General features: G+C 28.3%; 2 protein-coding genes across 5 annotated transcripts; both read left to right on the top strand.

The window, feature by feature from the left end:
* Positions 1-10752: 10752 nt before the first annotated feature.
* LOC108464895 (beta-fructofuranosidase, insoluble isoenzyme 1-like) lies at positions 10753-13416 on the top strand. Its single transcript, XM_053027206.1, has 6 exons — positions 10753-10974; positions 11192-12045; positions 12129-12287; positions 12372-12610; positions 12688-12778; positions 13032-13416. Exons 1-6 carry the CDS (start codon positions 10803-10805, stop codon positions 13209-13211), a joined length of 1695 nt encoding a protein of 564 aa, XP_052883166.1. The 5' UTR covers positions 10753-10802; the 3' UTR covers positions 13212-13416.
* A 1688-nt stretch (positions 13417-15104) lies between these two features.
* Positions 15105-19008, top strand: LOC108464893 (formin-like protein 21b). Of its 4 annotated transcripts, none has more exons than XM_017765174.2 (5): positions 15108-15532; positions 16576-16674; positions 16811-16852; positions 18415-18465; positions 18634-19008. In XM_017765174.2, exons 2-5 carry the CDS (start codon positions 16591-16593, stop codon positions 18832-18834), a joined length of 378 nt encoding a protein of 125 aa, XP_017620663.1. In that variant the 5' UTR covers positions 15108-15532; positions 16576-16590; the 3' UTR covers positions 18835-19008. The 4 variants fall into 4 exon arrangements, with proteins under 4 accessions (XP_052882400.1, XP_017620663.1, XP_052882401.1 ...); XM_053026441.1 differs by having other exon boundaries at positions 15109-15532; positions 16576-16602; XM_053026440.1 differs by lacking the exon at positions 16811-16852 and having other exon boundaries at positions 15105-15532.
* The last annotated feature ends 4980 nt before the right edge of the window (positions 19009-23988 follow it).

Genomic DNA, 23988 nt, shown 5'->3' with positions numbered 1-23988 from the left:
TCCGCTTATTTATAATACCTTAACTGTAAATTTTTTGACTGGATTTTAATGACAAAATATTACGATTCAACTTGTCAATTGTTTTGCAAGATTTACCTATGATCAATTCAGTGATTAATGTAACATCTAGGATTCAGTCTAAACTTCTAGGTCAGGTTTAGGGTGTTACATAAATAACAGTTATCATCATTCTCCACTAACTTCAAAACAACAATGCTTTATTAATCATTTTGGTCCTTTGAATAATTGTTATATAGGTTCCCAAGCATTTCTTAAATTAAAATTCAATATTGATTGGACTTTTAGTCCACGATATTTAATTAATGATTTTCTCTATTACATTACCTAACTGATCTTTAATGTATTTCGCATTACCTCTGTAAGTCTTCCTATTTTACTTTTACAAACTAGGTTTACAAAAATAAAATTTTGAAACTATGATTTCGACACACGCCTAAAATCGAGTTGTTACAATAATGCTCATATATATATATATATATATATATATATATATATATATTCTATAATAAGATATTAAAGCAATTTAAGAAAATATCTTAGGTGATATATCTAAAATAACAATAAATGGATACTTTGAATACTTGACACATCAAGTACTTTTAAAATTAAAATTAGATGAGATCCACCATTATTAATTTTACAAAATCAATTTTAAAAACAATTTTCTATAAAAAAATTAAATACTTTACACTAGCACATTTAATAAAACTTTTAATTATTAATCTATTACCATTTATATAAAATCAATTTAAAAAATAGGCTAAATAAGGTTTAAAGGCCAATTTTGAAATTTATTTAGGATTTTAGGATAGTTTTAAAATTATTTAAGAAAATAAGTCAATTTTGAAGGAAAACTCATCCAACTGGGCGAGCTTTTTGGAAAGCGTATCTAGATGGACGAGCTTTCTGAAAAGCGCATCCAATTGGGCAAGCTTTCCATACACGTATCAAGAAAGCTTGCCTAATTGGACGTTTTTCCCTTCAAGTTGCAGTTTTGACTTTTTTAATACAATTAATTTCTTTGGTCAAATGGTTAAATGTTGATGGTTTTGTCCTTGAGTCCTAGGATTCGATTCCTCTCCCACCCACGTTTATATTTTTTATTTCACGTTGTTTTAAGCTTTTTCTTTTTTTTTTAATGAATGTTTTTAATTTGTTAGCTTCCTTAGTTAAATAGTTAAATAATAATGATTTTATTCTTGAAACCAAGGTTCAATTTCCTTTTTGAAGACATTTGTAATTTTTATTTCATACAATTTCAAGTTTTTTAATTAATAAATAATTATTATATTTGAAATAATTATTTCATTTTATAATTTTAGAAATCATCATACCCACAATATCGTGGAGAAAATAAGTATTTGACATATAAATATTATATATAAAAATATATATCAAAAAATTTAGTTGATGTTTATATTATATATAAAGGAGTTATTAATTTCAAATATTTTTAACATAACGATTTATGTAAAGTATATATTTTATTATATAATTACATATTTATTATTTGATTTTATGAATAAAATATTTATTAATTAAAATGATGAATTAAAATATAAAAATAAAAAAATTATTAATTAAAAATAAAAAAACTTGAAATAGTATAAAATAAAAATTACAAATGTGTTTAGAAGAGGGAATTAAAATTGGGCCACAAGGATGAAATAATTATTATTTAATCATTTAACTAAGGAAGCTAAAATCAAGAAGCTTAAGCCAACATGAAATAAAAAACATAAATGTGTGTGGAAAAGAAATCGAATCTGGGGCTCAAGGACAATACCACCAACATTTACCCATCCAACCAAAGAAATTAACTGAATTTAAAAAAGTAAAAAAGTTACAACTTAAAGAGAAAGCACATCCAACTAGACGAGCTTTCCTGACATGTGTATGAAAAGTTCACTCAACTAGATACGCTTTCCAAAAAGTTCACTTTTCCTCAAAACCGGCCTAAAGGCCTAAATAAATTTCAAAATTGGCCTATAGGCCTTATTTAGCCTAAAAAAACATTTTCTATTTTACCTCATCACTTTTAAAATTAGTATAAAATGTTTTCTATTTTTCTAAAATGTTTTATAAATTAATAATACATTAATTATTATTTTTATAATTAAAAAATAGTTTTATATTTTTTTTCAAATTGAAATGTTTTCCTTAAAACATTTTAAATTTTATTTTGAAAATAAAATTTGGTACAAAATTTTAGGAAAAAATGACGTTATTTTACTAATTTTACTTTAGTATTTTTTTAAAAAATTTGTTACACTCTAGTTATGTCATTTGTAGTTAATAACTCTTTACATTCATTTTATCAAATAATTTTAAAAATATTACTTTATGAAAAACTTAATTCTGAATTAATAAAGAAAATTAAATATTATTTAAAATTAATATTATCAATCATTAATTTTAAATTAGAATAATTAATTAAAATATATCTAATGTTAAATATAGTCAATCCATGTATGACAAAAGAAAGAAACTAGTTAAATTTTATAATCGATTTAGAAAGTTACAATAATCTATAATATATACGAAAGTACGAGTTTGAACAAACTTGTAACATCCAAAAAATCAGGTTAAAAGAAATTAGGTTAACGAAAACAAGAGTGGTTATATCTTGATTTTAAGTTAAGATTTTGAAAATTCAACAAAGTAAATTGATTTAGTTTAGTGGTTAAGTGCTTTAGATGTGTATTTGAGATTTTGTGTTCAAATCTCTTCTTTGGAATTTTTGTTAATTTGGTCTTATCCTCTATCCTTGATCGTCTGGCATAAATAATATTTTTGACCAATTAATATTTATAATGAGCTTAATGGTTTGGTGGTTAAACTTTCATGTACTTTTTACTCTCGTGTTCGAATCCTTACAAAAGCAATAAGAAAAATGCTTTTTTATGTTGCCTTGTGAAATTGTTCTATTTTATTTTAGTTATTTTATTTTAAAATAACTAAACTCCTTTTCAAAAACTTCTTTTTTTCTTAAAACATCTATTCTTCTTCTTCCTCTTTTGGTTCTTTTTCTTTTTCTTTTTGATAACTCCGCAATTGTCTTTGTCAAAGAGATTGCATATTTCGTTGTTTTGACAAAAAGGTTAACGACGTAAGTTTGTTGTCGAATTTTTATTAATGTTCGCTCTCGTTCGATATTTGTTAAAATTGAAATTGTTCTGCTTGTTTTGTTCAATTTTGTTTTTGAGGGTTCAGTTGGTTCTATTTCTTAGGTGAAGGGATTGCATATCAAGATTCTCCATCGGTTTAATTACTTGTATTGCTGGATAAAAGCGAAGGTAAGTGTTTAAGTTCGATTTGGGCTTTCCATCAAAAGCTTTTTGATGAAACGTTGGTAGTAAAAATGGTAGTTATTGAAATGGTTACGAAAATCGTTTGATTAAGGTTTGATTATCGTTATAGGGCCAAGAATTCATCTTGTTGCTTCTACATCGAATCCGTATCAGGTACATAACAAAAACCTGAATTTTTGCGAATGTCAAAAGTTAGAATCCATGGCTGTCGACGCCACATGACCGTGCGCCAGGCCGTGTGGTAGGCCGTGTAACCCGCTGTTTTGGAATTACAGTCACACGAGTTAGAGACACGGGCATGTTTCCAGGCTGTGTAACTCATTGTTTTGGAATTAGAATCACACGGGCCAAAGACACGGCCATGTGTCCAGGCCGTGTAACTCATTGTTTTGGAATTAAAGTCACACGGGCTAGAGACATGGGAGTGCGGTAGGCCATGTGTACCACACAAGCCAACCACCTAGGTCGAGTGAATCCACACAGGCGTATGGACCAAAAATTCTAGGGTCGTAATCGTCATTCAAATTGAACGTAGGCCTACCGTAGGGCCTATATGATCTAAAACAAGCTATAAAACTTGATATTTGATGATCGGTTGATGTAAAATCCATTATCCGTACATATGTCAGACATGATATAAGCTAAGTATGAATTGTTAATGTATGATGTACTTTCGTTTGGGACGTTTAAGGTATGTGATTTATTTAGGTATGATCTGTGCTTTGTTAATTATGATGATTCGTTTCTGTGTTACTGAGTTGGATGATAACATGTGATATCCAAATATGTTGTTGTGTCTGATACTGATTCTGATATGTAACCATGCATGTGACTTCATGGCAAATCTAATATGATTCATTAAAATTTGATCAATTTGTCCTGCAAAGCGTGGAATCTCATGCCTTCTGTCTTGGTTATTGTACTACAGCATGTCGTACATGCTTATCATTCTAATTCTGAGTATGCATACCATGCCACATTGCACGGGGTTAGAGATGTTGCGAACAAAGGAAGTTTCTGGGAGTTTAATGATTTGCATTATCTGGTGGTTTATCCACAATTTTTGTTTGGCAGCTTGTCTACAATTCTGATGGCACTATCCACAATTATTGTTAGTGTGATTTGGTTGGATGAGTTCTGGGAAACTCTATTTTTATGTGTGTGGAGTTGGGTAGGATATTTTCTGATAATCTGCATTTTAATTTTTTGAAAAATATCGCATTAGCATAATTATACATTTTTTGATCTGTTATATGATTGTTATGAAAATCTCTGTGATACTCTGATTTGTTCCACTTTAGTTATATGATTGATACGAAATTCTCTACGTTCTCTGACTTGTATACTGTGTTTTGCTTGATCTCTGTTTGAGTTTAGTTATAACTGAGCTTCATAGCTTACCCCTTTGTTTTATTTTTGTCTGTTTAGGTAAACATCTGACTTAAGATCGAACAACGTGTGGGAGCTCGGATTGTTTTTTTGCATTTAATGTAAATATGGTGAATTTCGTAATTATTGGTTTTGATATTTTGAGTTTGGAATCTATTTCTGAATTTGTTCTAGGTTTTTGGTTAATTTGTCAGTAATTGATATTTTCTAATATGAGACTGCAAAATCACTTAAGCAGACAAAACGAACTTCGGTTTTCAAAACTAAAACTCCAAAAAAGGTTTTCTGCTGCAAATTAAGTAATTTCTTAAGTGTTTTTTGAAAGTGAACAGATAGCTTTCTAATGACTGTTTTGTGAAAGTTGTATTTGCTAAATAGTTACTGAAATCAATTTTCCAAACTAGTTGATATAGTTTCTCCAAATTTGGTCGTAACTTCTAGGCCAGGTTTGGGGTGTTACAAAACTTTTGAATTAACAAAAATATTCTTTGGTTTTCATCATATTTCTAAATTAATTTTAAAATAATTATAATTTAATTTAGAATCATTAGTTAAAAAAGTTGTGCTAATTTTAAACTAGAGTTATTACTCGAATGGAACTCTAAGTATAAAATATAGGAAAAAATTGGGATAGTTATAAATATAATTTAATTTCCAATTATTAGTTAAAAATTTGAGAAAAATAATTGTGCTAATTTTTTTTAAATTTTACTAATTTTATTGATATAAAATAGAATTATTACTTGAATATAAATCTAAGCATCTTAATTATCAGTTAATTAATATTAGAGTTATATGTCAATGAAAATTTAAGTTTAGCTTTATAAATTAGTATCCATGGTTAGAATCTAAGAAAAATTATTAGTAAAAAAGGAGATGATTAGCATTAATAAGTTAAAATTTTATTTTTAAAAATAGAACAATAAAGCAATGGTTCTTCAAGGAAGCAATATTGAATTAATTTGAATGAAAATGGAAAAGGAGAGTGATAGAAGATTATTTTAATTGATGATAATATAATATAATATTATGATTTATTTTATTTTTATTTTTTTAAACTTATTTGAAGCAAGCAATTTTAAGACCATTTTTTTAAAAATCTATCCATTATTTGTTTGTTATAAGTAAAAATTGTTTTGTGGGTTCGTTTTAAAATTTAAAATCCAACAATTATCTTTAATAAATGTTATAAAATGTGTTTATTAATTTGGTGTAAATAGTTTTCTTATTTACCATGAACTACTATTATAATTGTTGCATGTTATTTTATCTATTATATTATTATTTTTAAAATTAATATTATAGCTTAAGTTCTAAATTAATATATTATTTAAAACAAAAAGAAATTACTATTATCAATTATATATAACAATAATTAAAAATACATTTAAAAATTAAATATGTAAAATTACACCTAACACATAAAATTAGAAACTAGTATAAAATAAAAAGAAAGGCAAGTTGAAAAGGTTCACGTTATCTTATAATTAATATAACTAAATTTTCACCACATATATAAAGTGTTGATTAAATGAAATGGACACGAAGATAATTAAAATCGTCAAATATGTATGCCTAAGATACACACTTTTCCCCTATAACTACCTCAATTAATTTCTACTTAAAATTAATTATAATATACCCTTAGAGTTATAAAGTCGTTCTTCGATACTCTTAGAGTAGGTGGTGTAATTATGCCACTAATCTTTCTACTTTTTTTCTTTTTTGCTTGTTTGATTTGGAATTTAAAACCTGCAAATTGATACCACTTTACTACAATTTGAATATGGAGCATTTAATATTCGAAGTTTTGATTAAAATAATTAAAATCCACTTCATAACGCATATTTATATTTAATAGAAATTAATAATAAATTTTAAATTATACAAGTACAAAATTAAATTTTAAAAGTTGAAAGTGTGTATGGATTAGGAGAAAAATAAAAACGTAGAAAGATTAATTTAATTTTAATCTTCTTGGTCTTTTTTAGTATATCTCATTTATTTGTCTGCGATGTTACTTCTTTCCACTAAACAACCCTTTATATTATATAATTATTTTAAATTTGTGGTAAGAAATCAAGGAAACAAAATTAGGAATTACTCTATTTGTACAATAAATAGAATCAAATTTGTTTAATTCTTTAGTAAGTTTATTCGAATTATAAAGTTAGTAACGAGTTATACAATATAATAATTACGGAATCAAAAATATTTTTCATGAGTTTACTAAAATTCAATATTTATATTTATAGTAGTTAAATTTAATTAATCTCATTTTAATGATCATCATAATAGTAAAAATTATAAATAATATCCAAATCTCAATCATCCTACCAAGTTGTTCCAAAGATTTTCGTTAAATTCAGACTTCAATTTCTTGCTAAAAGAATATAGTTAACCTGTCAAGCAATATATATAATTAGTTATTGTGTTAAAAAAAACTGGAGGATTTTGATAAGTATATTGCCAACCTCAAATAAATTTTACTAGGTTCATTCTTTCGCTTCTTGTTGAGTTATTGTTTACTTGTCTAAAGCTGTGGAGTAAAAATTTAAAGTTTAAAATATATTCTAATTCTATTTATAGTTTTAGAAATATAAATCTTTTACTTTTAGATTTAAAATTTAAATTTAATTGTTATTACGTTTGAAATTCTTTTATTAAAGTCACTAATATGATCTTTTAAATTAAAAAATAACTTGATAATCATGTAACAATAAAAATAACATTGAAAATTTTTATATGAATTTTTTCTTAAAACATTCATTTGAACTCGTCATGATAAAATAATTTTTTAAAATATTATTCTTGAGAAAATTTGACATCAACATTTTGATTGAAATATTTAAAATATTAAATATTTAGATTAACTGATGATATTATAAAAATAGAAAGATCAAATTATGTCAAGAAAATAAAATACATACATTAAACCTCAAGTTGTAACATAATATAAGGCTAAAACTAAAGTTTAATCATTGTCTTATAATGTCAAAAAGAGAAAAAAAAAACAAAAAAAAAAATGCAAGGCAAGCCTAAAAGAAATAGAAAGCTATGTATCTGTCTCTAAGGGTGGGTTTAGATGGGTGGTGGAGTGCGGTGCGATGTGTTTAACTTATTTTTTGTCTCAAGCTACAGTATCGATATAATACCTAATCTCATCGCCACCGTTGTTTTTACTCTAACTGCAGCTAAACACACTGCCCATCCAAACCCATCTTAAGACCCTTAGGACATTCAAATTATATATAACCATGTAATATTTTAATTGAAAAACTAATGATGTTAACTATTTAGACTAATTAACAATCTTATAAACATATAGGAATCAAATTACATTAGAAATTAAAGTTAGTGGTTAAGTATGAAATTTAGGCATAATAGAAGGTCTAAAATTGAAATTTAATCATTCTTCTAAATTGCAAAATAAAAATAAATTGAAAAAGGTAAGACCTGCAAACTTAAAAGAAATAAGAAACCACATGTCAATCTCTAATACTTTTAGGATATTCAAATTATATATAATCCTAAAAATTTTAACCAAAAAGTTAATGATATTAAATTTTGAATTAGTTAATAATATTATAAAACTATAATAACCAATTTATGTTAAAATTGAAATATAGAAATTAAATTTTAAATTCAAACATATTAAAAGAATTAAAATTGAAATTTAATCATTGAAAAAATAAAAAAAATCTGGAAAAGTTAAACCATATTTTTATAATAACAGTGATCTCAACATTTAAAATAAAAATATTTAAAGTCAATAAATAATTAAAATTTTAATTTAATTGAAATGAAATAGAAAATCTTCAATGCATATTAGCAACTCATTGATATGATATTTTAATGCTAATTTATGCTGTGTGCAAGTGTCCTATTTATATGCTTGAGAGAGAACAATTCAAGGATGTTAGTAAAGGCAAGTAAATATTACGTGAAACCTTCATTAAAAATTAAGGGATTGAGTATTCTGATTTTATTCTATTAATCATATTTTAACCTTAAACTCAATTTCGTAGCTAATATCAACAATTACTGATGATACAAAACTTTATTACCGCTTCGTTTTCATTACTTTAATTAAGGTATGTGGACAATTAATTTTATTAATCAAATAAAAGAAGAAACTAAAACAAAGAATTCGCAAAAGTAGTAATAGATATTAAAGAAAAAATGAATTGAAAATTAAATATTTAAATAATTATAAATTTATACTAAAAACAACTCACTTAATTTAATCTTATTTGGTGCTAGCGTCAATCTTGAGTTGATTACTAGTCGTGCCTTTTTAACATTTTTAAAATTTTATTTTGTTTTTAATTTCAATCTTTATTATCATAGTTTTGTCTACAATTTTTGGTTTTATTTTATACACGGTTTCATAATTTTATTTTGTGAAATCTATTTTCTTTGAAGCATATGTAATTTTATTTTTATCTTTAATTTTTAATTATTTTCTGGTGTATATGTGAAATTTATCACTATAAAGTAGTTGCCATATTTATTAGGAAGTTTTTTAAGGGCTTTATCATAATATGGCATAATGATAGTAATAAATTCGAGATGATAATGAGGAGGATGATATGCCATCTGACACTTGCCATTCTGTGCTTCACTGATGTGGTAGATCTCTTAGTGCTTTTGGTAGTTTTTTTTTTTGGTTGATCGGTGTTCATCATTAGGTTGATTTGATGATAACGAGGCTAGGATGTAAATTTCAATGATTTAGTCAAGTTAAAGCATCTCTAATTTGTTTTTGAATTATTTGTATTGTAGTTAATATTAATTTATCTTCTCTTTTTGACATTATTCTCTGGATATAACATCTGTGTATTACTTTATAGTAATTTATTTATTATTTGTATCATATGTCATATCTTTATATTATTATTATTCATGATTCTTATTAATAATAATATTTTCTTGAAAAGAATAATCATACCTAATAATACTTACTTTCAAACATTTCTTCAAAATATTGTCTTTTGCATAGGGTGTAAGTGAAATTATTGTAATTTATAGTATGCGAAAGTATACAAATATAGAAGGTAGAAATTTTAAATTGTATAATTGGCATTAATTGATTTTTGATTGAAAATAATCAGTATAACATACAAAATGCAAATAAAAATGAATAAATATTTAACAAGAAATTAATTTAATTGATTGAATTACTTTATATCATAAAATTTTTAATGCTCTCTAATTATGGCTTTTAATAAAACTGCATTTAATAATATATATTAAATATAGTATATATTTTATCATAAGAAATGTTAGTTTTAAGGGCCTTCCATTTAATTTTGGTAAATTTTGTTTTAATTAGAATATTAAATATGTGGAATAAAATTTATAAATAACCAAGTGGTGGTGATTTGATTGAAAAGTATTATTAAAAAATTCCAAACATAATTATAGTTGAGTTGTCAATTATTTACCAGTGCCACGTGATGAGAAAAAAGTGTTTCAGATTTAAATTCTTTTAGATTTTGAATTGGATTTATGTGGAGTTTAAATTTAAATTTTTTAAATTTAAATTATTATAAATCTAAATTTTTTTTTTAAGTACTTAAGCGCTGGAACCTATTTTATCAATTTTATATATGATAATAAAAATTAGTTAAAAATTGGCGGACCGTATGGCGGCATTGGCACGAGAGAGCCATCAGCAGAGGTTTTATGCCTCCTAGAAGTTGCTTCTAGGAGCCCCTGTACTTTGAACAGGTTGTGCTTTTCTTTTATTACCAAAAAAAACTATCAACTGTGAAATTACGTCTGTTTCAGCAAAATATAAAATAAGGACAAAATGAAGTGGCAAAAGAAACAATCATTAAGTAGAACAGGCTATTTGTAAATAGTTACTTGTAATAAATTTTATTTAAGATTTTAAGTGGTAATAATTGTGAATAATTGAAAGCTTTTTAAACTATCAAATTCCAACACCATAAAATTAAAGAATTAAAAGTGTAATAAGTAAGCTTCCCTTGTTATAAATACCCAACAAAACCCATCATCTTACAACACCCAAACCAATTAGTGTATTACTAAGCTCCCCTTTTGTGATTAAAAAGAATGGCAATTTGGAATCTCCTATGGCTTTACATATTAATTCTTTATGTTAGCAATGGCAGAATGGAAGCGTCTCACAAGGTTTATCCACAATTTCAGTCTTTAAGTGCAGTTAACATCCGCCAACTCCATCATACTGCCTTTCACTTTCAGCCTCCCAAAAATTGGATCAATGGTATATTTTCTTTCCATTGCTCGTAACGCCTAGTTTTTCTTTTCATCACTATTAACTTTTTCTTCCTTCTTTGCTTTGGTTTCATCCTATGTGTTGTTCAATGATGAACAAATTCAACAACAGATCCAAACGGTCAGTTTACTAATTGATATCCTTCGTTATTCTTTCCTTTTCCTATGCAATTGTCTTCATTTCCTTTTTGGTTTTGGTTTTGCAGGTCCTATGTACTATAATGGAATATACCATATTTTCTATCAATACAATCCCAAAGGTGCTGTGTGGGGTAACATTGTTTGGGGCCATTCAATTTCAAAGGATTTGATCAATTGGAAAGAACTTGAGCCTGCAATTTGTCCTTCAAAACATTTTGATATCGATGGTGCTTGGTCTGGTTCAACCACCATTCTTCCTAGCAATAAGCCAATCATTTTATATACCGGAGTTGATTCCAATGGCATCCAAACCCAAAACCATGCAGTACCAGCAAATTTATCTGATCCATATTTGCGTAAATGGATCAAACCTGGAAACAATCCACTGATTGATCCTGAAAATGGTGTCAACGCCACTGCTTTCCGTGACCCCTCCACCGCCTGGTGGCTAAATGGGCGGTGGAGAGTCTTAGTTGGAAGCGAAAGGAACAGTAGAGGGATTGCTTATCTGTATAGAAGTAGAGATTTCATTCACTGGACTAAGGCTAAACACCCTTTTCATTCAGCGCCCAATACAGGCATGTGGGAATGTCCTGATTTTTATCCTGTTTCATTATCTAGTAAAGAGGGTTTGGATCCGTCTTACATGGGAAAACATGTTAAGCATGTTCTAAAAGTGAGCTTGGATGATGCAAGATACGATTACTACACACTTGGAACATATTTAACTAATGAGGATAAATATGTACCTGACAATGCATCAGTTGATGGTTGGGCTGGCCTTAGATATGACTATGGAAATTTCTATGCTTCAAAGACATTCTTTGATCCTGCAAAAAGGAGGAGGATTTTGTGGGGTTGGGTTAATGAATCTGATTTTACTCAAGATGATGTTAAAAAGGGATGGGCTGGCATACAGGTACATGTCGATATAAATTTGTAATATATATGTACACTAATGCCTATTATGTCAAAACTGATGACCTATAGATATATCCCCAGGCAATTCCTAGAATAGTATGGCTTGACACTAATCAAAGGCAATTGAAGCAATGGCCAGTGGAAGAGTTGAATACTCTAAGAGGGGAAAATGTCAAAATGAGCCATCAAAAGCTTAAAAAAGGCCACCATATTGAAATACAAGGAATAACAGCTGCCCAGGTTCACTTCCAAATTTGTTTATATATATATATTATAAGTTAATAGCTCTACTCATTGTATTCTTATGTGGGTACTTTTTCTCAGGCGGATATTGATGTTACCTTCTATATTCCAAGTTTAGATAAAGCTGAGGAATTTAATCCTACCTGGGAAGATGCCCAACGTCTCTGTGCCAACAAAGGATCAAAGGTTGAAGGTGGAGTTGGTCCATTCGGACTCTTAACCTTAGCTTCAAAAAACCTTGAAGAATATACTGCTGTCTTCTTCAGGGTTTTCAAAACATCAAAAAAACATGTGGTTTTGTTGTGCTCTGATGCAAGGAGGTCTGTTTTATCTTTCTCTATAAAAACAAATAATTGTTCATGTCTTTTCTCTTCTAACTCAATAAACCTTTTTGCAGTTCCTCACTGGAAGACGGAATATATAAACCATCATTTGCTGGCTTCGTTGATGTTGACTTGGCTGATAAGAAGCTCTCTCTTAGGAGTCTGGTATACATACATACATACATACATTCATACATACATACATACATACATACAAGGGGCATAGCTGGGAAAACTTGCATTTTTGGTACCTCCTAAAAATTAATAACCATTTTAACATAATTCTTTTAGCTTTGGATGTTCTAATTTTTTTTTAATTTCACCTCGAAACAAAGTTCTTGAATTCACCCCTCGCTACATGCATACATATATTTTATTTAAGGGATGTTATCATGGTGTTTTTTTTTCCTGCTTGCAGATTGATCATTCAGTTGTGGAAAGTTTTGGAGGTGGAGGAAAAACATGCATCACATCCAGGGTTTATCCTACATTAGCAGTGCTTGACAATGCTCACTTGTATGCATTCAACAAGGGTGACGAGACTATCATTGTCAAGAACCTTAACGCCTGGAGCATGAATAAGGCGAAGATGAATTGAAAGGGATGGGTATAGTGGTGTCTATCTAGTTAAGTTGTAACGTTGACATTTCTCATCTGAAAGTCTCTTGAATAATTACTGTGTTTTAGGTTATAGAATTTAGATAGTTCTTGTACTATATGATTAAAAAAAAGTGCAACTAAGTCTATTATAAAATCGACTAATTTGATTTAATGCTTATATAAGTTTAATATTAGATGAAAAATTGCATGTGATTTGAGAAAAAAATTATGATGGTGTTAATTTTCTAAAGTTATTCGATGTTCCGAAGCTAAGCAATATATAAATCCAAATGATGAAGGAAGATCAAAATGTATTTGCTATAACATTTATAGCATTAAGGTTACACATGATTTTGAACAGCACGTTGTATTTGGGGCGCAGAAAAGTTGATGCAATTTTTTTGGGTTAATAAGTTTGAAAAGTTGGTATCACTAAATCATATTGGACTTAACGGTTGTCTGGAAATTTTTTAATATGATATTGAATTAATAAATGAAATTAAAATTAAAATTAAAATTAAAATTAAATCATTATAATAATTTATACTGAATTGAAAAATTGTATAAACACATGTGAAAAATAATTAAAATTGAAATGAGATAAAATGAAGCACCAACCACTACAGGAAAATAGGGCTTTAGCGGCGTTTTTTGATAAAATGCCGTAAAAATTTCAAAACACAGAGCAATAGTAAAACGCTGCTGAAAACCAAAGCATTAGCGGTGCTTTTGGTAAAACGCCGCTAAAAACCAGAGCATTAGCTGCGCTTTTGGTAAAACGCTGCTAAAAATCATATAACCCCTAAACCCAAAAAATCATAAACACTAATCTATAACCCCTAAAACAATAATTATTAAAATTTATGGTTATACAATATATTAAATATTTTCTTATATAATCGTAAAAGAGATAGTATTGAATTTAAAATATTGAATTAATTATCATTATAGTTTAAGGTTTATGGTTTAAGATATATGGTTTAGGGTTTAAGGTTTAGGAGTTAACTAGTATTTGAAGGTTTATGATGAATTATGGGTTTAGGGATTATGATTTAGGGGTTAGGGGTTAGGGTTGGAGTTTAAGGTGTAAGGGTTTGGGGTTAATGGTTAAGGGTTTAGGGTTTAGTGTTTATGGGATTAGGGTTAAGAAGTTTAGGGTTTAGATTAATTAGTATTTTTTAATTTATATATTAAACGATTTCTTATATAATTGTAAAAGAGATAATATTAATTTGAATATATTAAACTTATGATTGTAGTTTAAATTATTTAAGAGATAATAGATAAACTTTATATATATATTAAATGGTTTAAGATTTAATCTAAAAATATTTTGATATATTAAAAATAATTCAATTCAAATTAATTCCTCTACAGTTAATTTATTTAAGTGAAATTTAAACTTAAAATTTAGTCCTTATATTTTAATTTGATTAGTTTTAGTCCTGTATTTTTCAAATCGATCAATTTTATTTTTGTACTTTTTAAAATTTAAAATTTTAGTCATGATCACTCAAATGATAGCAATTATATATGTCTGGCTAAATTCGCTATTAGTCTTGGTATTATGCGTAAAGTTGTAGGTTGAGTTCATGTTATCCAATTACATATTATCATGTAATGTTTTAATCAAAAAGTTAATAATATTAACTATTTGGATTAATTAATAATATTATAAAATCTATAGACTAAATGATATTAAAATTAAAGTATATGCAAAAAATCTGAAATTTAAATATATTAGAGACCAAATTAAAATTTAACCATTTTAGTAAATAATAATAATAATAATAATAATAATAATAATAATAATAATAATAAAAGAGAAAAAAAAAGAAAAAATTATTGGGCTGCATACTTTTTTTGGAGCCCCAAATTCCATTTACTTTTCCCAATTTACACAGGGTCGCGTTTTCAGAAAACGCCGAAAAAGTGCAATACCCATTTCCCCAAATTTTTCATGAAATTCTAACTTAAACCTTTTCTTTTTGTTAGCCCCGATTTCCCCAAAGTTTTTCATGAAACTCTGTATTTCTTCCCTAAAATCTGAAATCCCCAATTTTTCCAAATCGTTAAGTTTTCCCCCAAATCCTTCGCCCCGTGATCAGAAAAACCCATCTCCTCCGTCGCCTTCTCCCCGTGCATCGCAACTCATTCCCTCCATCGTCTTCTCCCCGTGCATCGCAACCCATCTCCTCCATTGCCTTTGCCCTGTGCATCTGCTGCATAGCCGTCCAGTGTCCCCTCTGCTGCCCGAATATATTTGGTAAATTCAACGAGGTTGTCGATTCCTCCGAACAAGGCTAACTTTACTTTTAGGTTAGTAACTACATTCACCATCTTATTTTACTTGAATATCATATTCTAGCTACCACATTTTTTGCTACAACGGCTCGGTTATTTTGATAAACAATTAAATTTATGAAATAAGATGTAGAAGTTAATACCCATATCCAAATTCACACCTGAGTTCGAGTAAGGTAGCTTGAAAAACCGCATTAACATATTTACTTGCAATAAGATACAAAGATATAAATGAATGGAGTTCTCTTTATACAAGATGTAGACATGTAGTTATGTTTTTAGTTACATCCACCAAAGATAAAGTGTTGGTCACATGTTTACCATGAAGCAGTAAGTTAGGCCAAACATATACCAGCATTGCTTTTAAACTATTTTCTCTGCTCTCTTATCCTATATGTTAGAACGTGGAAGTGTAGTTTGTTTGAATGGGAAGTGTTTCTCCTTATCGACATGTCTTATATCTATCTCTACGTTTGGTTGCCTGTCATAAATAATGCAAATGATTACACCCTTGTTTAGAGAATGTAATTGCAACTATTTCTTTTAATTACATCGGCTCTAGGTATTTTGTATGTACAAACATATGAGTCTGAGATGTTAAAAAAAATTGGAATTGCTTTTTGTTGGAGTGGAAAAATTTTGTTTGTCTTAGCTTTATATTTGATTTGTTTTGGATGATTTTCTTTATCAAGATATTAAAGGCTATGTCCCTACAACACAATCATATATAACAGAGCAGATAATGAAAATCTGTGAATGTCAGTGTAAGCATGGAAAGGAAACATGAAAGCAATGGCTTTTATTAGATGGAGCTATGGATGGGTGGCAGAAAGAAACATGATGAAATTCTGGCCACCAGAGTTAACCTCTCAATGTATATAAAACCTTGCTAGAAACACTGCTAGTATATCTTAACATCTTGCTTGTTCTTGTATGTTAACATCTTTATCTTTATTTTTTGTAGCATCTTCTCTCTGTATTATTCTTACTCAACCGTACTTAATTTAGGAGGGAAAATGATGTAGCATTGAATTTATCAAGCTTCTTGAATTTATCAGGCTGCAGTGCTAGCAATGGATGATACGGTATTAGATGTTGATCAAGTGGAAAATCTCATAAAATTTTGTCCAACTAAAGAGGAAATGGAACTTCTCAAGGTGATGCTTTAGCATAAGCATATAAATATATTCAGTATTGTATTTAAGCTATTTAGAATTACTTTTTACATAGTATACATTTACCATTAGAAGTTTGTCTTCTTTGATTGTGATTTACCCTCTTTTTATTTTTTAGAACTACACTGGTGACAAGGAGAGTCTAGAGAAGTGTGAACAGGTCTGCATTTTCTCTCTAACCATATTTTCTCAAATTTTCAAATTGTTAGACTTGGGTTTTTACATAGCTGGACTGATAGATGGTTCATTTCCATTGACATGCTAAATATACTATTTTTCTAAAAATTATTTGTCTTTGTCTTCATGTTGTTCTAAAATTTGACCTTCTAATATCTTTCCTCCAGAGCATTTGGCTCAGTAGTTGGTGCATGCTTCCCCCTACTCAAAGAGCTAGATTCAAGTCCCCCCATCTCCCAATATAAGAAAACTCTTTATGCCATTCAGTTTAAGAAATTTCTTTTAAAACTGAGATACTTTGGTATGATAGGGAATACATTTTTCTGGCTTGGTCACTTCGAATGATTGAATTACTGCTTTCTTTTTATTCGGTTTTTAGGGAGTGAGGGGAACACAATGGAAAACTTGTCCTCACTCCCCCCTTCCCCCAAGTTCTTTTTATTTTCCTCTCTTCCTTCTTCTAATGAAAAGAGACTATAATTTCATGTACTGATGTTGGAATTTATACTGCTTGTTAACAGTTTCCTTTTCTATTTCTTGATATATTAAATTAAGTGTTTATTTTCAATATTTCTGAAATATTTTCTCAGTTTTAAGAATTTATACTTTCTAAAACCCTTTGGCATGAAGGATTCTTTTCAAATCATAGTTTAAAGATGGAAATTGATGTCTAAGCATTGAATTGTTTTTATCTTTTTGCATTTTTATGGGGACATCTAAACCAAGATGAAGATTGTACTTTTGATACCTAGTCCTATATTTCCCTACTATATTTTTGGAATAATTTATGCTGATAATTTCTCAATAAAGATAGTAATGTTAGCGAAATTTGTTTAGTGATGTGGATTATTCATGAGCATAAATACAGATAAGATTTTCTGACTGAAAGTTCAAGCATAGGGAGCTTCTCTGAAAAAAAATCATTTTGTTTACTTATGGGTTTATTCTTATTCTGAGAGATATAAACTAGATTACTCTATATATTTACCTATGGAAAGAAGTGTGGTATGGAAGGATGTATATGGTTGTACATTTAGTAGAGTGATAGGTTTGTCCTCCTTTTGACTTTGTGGTTCATTTGAGGAAGAAAAATAGAAGGATGTTTCAGGGAAGAATTACCCTTTAACAATCTCCTGTTCTGTACTCCCTTGTTATAATTTAAAAAGGCAGCAGTGGCTGGAACTGCAAGAGGCTATTGATTTTATATCTCTGTTCTGGTAAAGTGGGCATTGTGCTTCAGTAAGAGCTGCCTTGGTTCTTAGTGGTAGTATGGGTTCTTTCTAATTCAAAATGAGAAAGAAAAGGAAAGAATGGGCAGATAATGTATCTTTCAAAAATGATGAAAGTGCCACGAGTAGAGTCAAAACTAAGAGTGTTTTGTTTCAAGATTCAGTTCTGAACTCAGGTTTGGCGGTATCTCCATAGTAAATCTGATTTGATAAATTTACAATATTATTCAATAATTAATCTCCTTCTTGTTTCTCATTTTTCTTTTATTGAATCACTTGTTTATCCTCTGTTCTTACATTTTTTTACCACCTGTAGGTTTCTGAATTTAAAAGGAGCTTAAATACTGTAAATTCTGCATGTAATGAGGTATATCATTAATGTTGTATGTTTTATTTGTTTTTCATTTTTTACAACTTTTTCTGACCAACAATTTATTTGTTACATATATGTTTTATTTTATTTTAATCGTTAATTGTATGTCACTAATGCTTAATTGTTATAATTTTTTACATAAATGTTTTTTTTTTACTCGAGGCTAAGAAGTTAGCATCACAATATCAAAAGGAAGCGGACAAATGCAATTCGGGTATGGAGACGTGCGAAGAAGTAAGGGAGAAAGCTGAAGAAGCACTGTCGGCTCAAATGAAATTAACAGCAATGTGGGAACTAAGAGCTCGTCAAAAAGGGTGGAGAGAAAAGGTCGCCAAATCTAATGCATTTCCTTATTTCATTTAAGTAACTTCATTATAATGTCTTATTTTATTGATATTTTTGTATTTAATCTAGTTTTATTATTTATTTTAGTTTTGATTCTAAATTTTTTTTATTTTAATATTTAAGATAACTTGAGTTCTAACTTTTGGATTTTAATTGTGTTATTAATTTATTATTTTAAATTCTAAATTTAAATTCATTAATTTTTGTGTTTAGTTTTAAAGTTAAAATTTTAATAGAAAATTTTTATATTTATATCATTCAATATTTTAATAATGAATTTTAAATTTTTATATTTTTCATGACTTTTATAAAATTTTATAATTTTTTTGAATTTCATGACATTTAGCGGCGTTTTTTTTCAGATAAACGTCGTAAACTTTAGCAGCGTCGACTATAGCGGCGTTTTTAGCGACGCTTGGAAAAACGCTGCAAGTATTTTTAGTGGCACTTAAAAGTGCCGCTAAAGGCCTAAAAAAACGCCGTTAAAAGTCAATTTTACTGTAGTGAACATTGCATGAATACAAAAAGTGTTAAAAAAACAAACGGAGGTTGAAGCTTAATAGAAAAACAACATTAAAACCAACTCCTTAGCGAATCACCTATTCATAATCCAAATAAGACAAGTCTTCTTGCACAAGAAAAAGGTCATTGCAGTTAGTGGTTGTCCAAAAATCTCAAGGCTTTTTTTATATAAATAATTTGAAAATATTAATTAATTATGAAAATAATTTAGAGGAAATATTATATATGAATATAACTCAATTATTATAATATTTGTTGGTGCCGCTTGATCAACTAGCAGCACTACCTCCCTTTTTCCTCTAATCATGACTTAATCATTAGTATTTAAAAAAAAAGATTTTTAATCGTGCCATCTGACACAGTGTTGGCATCGAACCGATGAATAATTATATAAAACATTCAGAGAGCAGATGAAGCAATTAACTTTTTTAGATTAGTTGAAAAAAGGACTCTCACCTCACATAATGGCGATACTAAATTAAATAGTTTTCAACTTTTTGTCTATTTACATATTTGTCCATTTTAAATTAAATTTAAATAACCCATAAAATATAAGAATAATAAAAATAAAAATTTTTAATCTTTTATGTTTTTAAAAACAATAAAATTAAAAATTATATAAAACTATTATTTAAATTACTCCAATATATTCCTCAAAATATTTGTTCAAGTTTATCTAAATTTAAATATGTTAAGGAATGAATTGAAAATGTTTAAATTTTGATAAACTTCAAAAAAATTTCCAATGATATATTTGGATAATTTAAATAAAAATGTATATAATATTTTAATTTAAATAAGATTTATTACTAGATAGATAACTATTCCTTACTACATCGACATTTTGCATAATTTTAATCATTGTGCTAAATAAGTGCTCCTCGATTCATCTTCATAAACTGGGTTTGGGTATGGATAGTGGCTTCATGGAGTTGTTGCAGCTGGCATAGTATTGCCCTAGGTCATGGTCGCTGACATGTCATATCGCCTTGGTTGGATTGATAGTTCAAGCGTCAAGCAAGTTAATGACATTTTACTGCGTGCTAAGTTACCTATTGCTCCTCCCAAAACCATGACTGTGGAAATGTTCAAGTCTGTCGGGGCGGTAAGAGAGCCAAGTTTCCCTGGTTCTGTAAATCTTGAAATTGCTTTCTTTGACACTTGACGTACAAATATGTCTTATTTTGCAATGGCGGGTAGATAAGAAGGTAATTGATGGGTTGCTAAGGCTTATCCTTCTCAAAAGTCCTCTTAACAACTGAGTTATCACAGGTGAGTATATGATAGAAATGCATTGGATGATACACTTTCTGCATTTTTCAAGTCTTAGTTCCAGATTCTACTCATTGCTTTTTTAAGAATTACACAATTATTCTTCAAGAACCGTATCTTAATGTCTTGCTAGTACTCTAAGATTCTTACTTATTGAGGTCAATTGCAAAAATGCTTATACCAAGTTGTTGTAGATGTTAGCGTTTATGGCAGTCAATAAAAATAAAGCACATATACCAAAGGTTTTCTTTTAATCATTTTATTAAGTTATTGCTTACTACCTCGTAATACTTTTGAAATTGTTCAATTAGAAATCCTTTCACCCCCTCCCCCCAAACTATGATGCCTGCCTCTGTTGAGTTATCATAGACCATAAATCTTGTGAAAAGTTAAACTTGGTAGGTTATTGAACTATTTGTTTGCAATAATTTATAATAATGAGATCTGTATATTTATCTCCTATTCGTTAGATCTCTTCATAGATGCATCAGATTCTTTTAATTGCAAAATGTTACCATTTTGAGGAATGTAGAACTAGAACAACAATTTTGTTAACATGGAGTTTAATAAATAAATACGTAAATTAAAATATTAATATAATGTAAATATGATTTTTTTTTTTCTGCACTTATAAATGCCTCAAAATGTTTATGTGAATATATGTAAATTTAAAGGTAAATATGATTTTTGTTGGCACTTTAAAATATCTTAAAAATATATCTTACTTATAACGGAGGTTAAAAGTGCTAGGAAAAATCCTGTCGAAAAATGCTTGCACTTTACCAGTACTAATAGTCGGCTTGCCAAAATTTTTTTACCGGTAAAGTCAATATCGTCAGTTTTTTTTCTTTTATTGACCTATAAATGCCACTAAAAGTGAGTTATTTTGTAGTTCGGTGTGGAATTTTAAGGTTTTCAATGGTGAAGCGTAGATGTTGTATTTGTTCCAAACCCGCATGGGGTGTAACACTCCAAAAGTTGCTACAATATGAAACTAGTGGGAAATCGAGATTTTTCCCTCAATAAAGTGAAATAAAGGAAAAATAAGGAAATAAAAGCAATAAAAAGGAGGTGAAGTTGAATTATATCAATTAAAAATTTGATTAAGAAATATATTATGATGTATTGATTCAAGTAAGGACTAAATCACATATGTGAGAAAAGTTTTATGGCCTAAGAGTAAATACTCAGAATCTAGAAACTAAGGAAAATTTGAAGGGCCAATTGTATAAATATTTTAAGGAAGTAAGGATCTAGAAACTAAGGAAAATGGATGAGTTGGGACTAAATTGACTAAGTGGAAAAAGTAGGAGGGTTAAATCATAATTTTATCAAGATGAATGATGATTCTATGTAGGAATTTTGAAGGATCATAAGGGATGAAATGATCATTTAGCAAGAAAGATAATTTTGACGAATAATGATGATGTTGGCGATATTTTAGATTAATTATATAGGTAAATATTATTTTATTAATATTTTGATTTGATATTTGTTTATATCTTATTAATTTTTATTTAATCTATAAGGAAGGAAAGATGAAGAGAATTCTACATCCTTCCATCTTTCCAATGTGAATGAGGAGAAGAGAAGAGAAAAACTATCTTTATTTTTGCAATTTAGTCCTTTTATAAAAAATATCCACCATTTTCATCTAAAAACCAAAAGAATTTTCATAGCCACCAAGAGAGAAAAATGATAAGGAGACTATAGGGAGCTAAAATATCAAGTTAGATTCAAGAAAATAGAAGTTGGAGGAGAGAGAAAATTAAGTTGAAGTTTGGTCTCAACAACATAAGGTATGGATGTTAAGGTTTTATGTTATTTTCAAGTTTAGTAGTGATAGAAAAGCATAAATATGGTGTTAAAGTAAACATTTCTCATGAGGAAATATTGTGTTTTTGACATGTTGATGAAGAGAGAAGTTGAGAAAGTGAATCAAGTGGTAGGAGAAGAGAAAAACAAGAGATTTTGATAGAAAAGAGGAAAATACCCATGGACTTTCTTGACATTTAAGGATTATAATGTAAACTTAGTGAAAAATGTAGTATGTAACAGCCCGATTTAGACTCTAATCTGAAGGGTGGTTTCGGAACCACGAATCTGAGTTAGAAAAATATTTTAAAATTATTTTCTATGATTATTATGTGTGAATTTATATCCGTGAAATTTTCGTGCTTTAATTTTATCGTTTGAGTGCCCGATTTAATAAAAGGGCTTAATCGCGTAAAATGAAAATTAGATGGTTATTTTTAAAAGGGTTGAATTGATGTTGTCTTTATTTCATGAAGTACTTATGTTGCAATAATACCATTGGAGTTAGTGATGGACGGTTGTATCCTTGATATATATGTTTTAGTTATTAAATTATAAATGATATTAATGTAAAATGGTAAATAATATATGATATAATAAAACATTATTAAAATAAGCTTTCATATATTCTTGTTCTTCCCAAAAAAATAAGAAAAGAAAAAAAAGGGTTTAAATGTTCGGCCATTAGCAAGCTCAATTAACTAGCTCGGTTTTTGATAACTTTTACGTTTTTTAGATCGTTGCTATGTTATCTACAAAGCCCATGCTTGAATTTTTTATTTTGATGAATATCTTAAGTTATGTCATTGATTAATATTTGAGCTATGTGATATTAGCTGATGAAATATGAAAGATATGTTTTGGATTAACATGTTTTGGATTGAAATTTTTGATGATTTTGAGTAATTAGGACTAAATTGAAAAAATAATAAATTGAGGGACTAAAATGTGAAATAAATGAAATATATAGACTTGTATGAACACAAGAAAGATTCAACCTAAGCTTGGTATACTCAAATTTTGCATGTTTTGTGTTTTGTGCAATTTGGACTAAATTGTAAAAAGTTTAAAATGTCAGGCATAAAATGGTAATTTGGCCATTATGTGTGTAACACCCCTATCCCGTGACCGTCGCCGGAATAGGTAAGGGGCATTACCGGACTTGTAACTCATGTCAGAACCGTAAAATTTTGAACTTTTTCTTGAAATAAAGGTCATTCATTTAGATAAGTACTAAGCACAGCCAGGGATAAAATTTAAATTTCTCTAAGTAAACATTCAAAAGATGCCATTTTCGCATGGCTTATATACATTAACCAAAATATTCTTCCGCTACTAGTCTATTCTATACATGCCATAAGATAATCCAAAACATAGCAGGTACCAAGCAGGTGGATAGTGATAGTGTGACTATTTCTTGTGATCCCCAAGCTGTAGCTTCCAAATGAGATCTATAAAGCAGAGAAACAAAGTAAGCGGAGTAAGCATTACAATGCTTAGTAAGTTTTAAGCAGTGTCAACAGATAATAATCAAATTATAACATAGTTGTTCGTATTTTTATT

Source organism: Gossypium arboreum, chromosome 4 (genome assembly GCF_025698485.1).
Source record: "Gossypium arboreum isolate Shixiya-1 chromosome 4, ASM2569848v2, whole genome shotgun sequence".
In the NCBI taxonomy this organism is placed as follows: domain Eukaryota; kingdom Viridiplantae; phylum Streptophyta; class Magnoliopsida; order Malvales; family Malvaceae; genus Gossypium; species Gossypium arboreum.
This window is presented reverse-complemented; position numbering and strand designations above follow the sequence as displayed.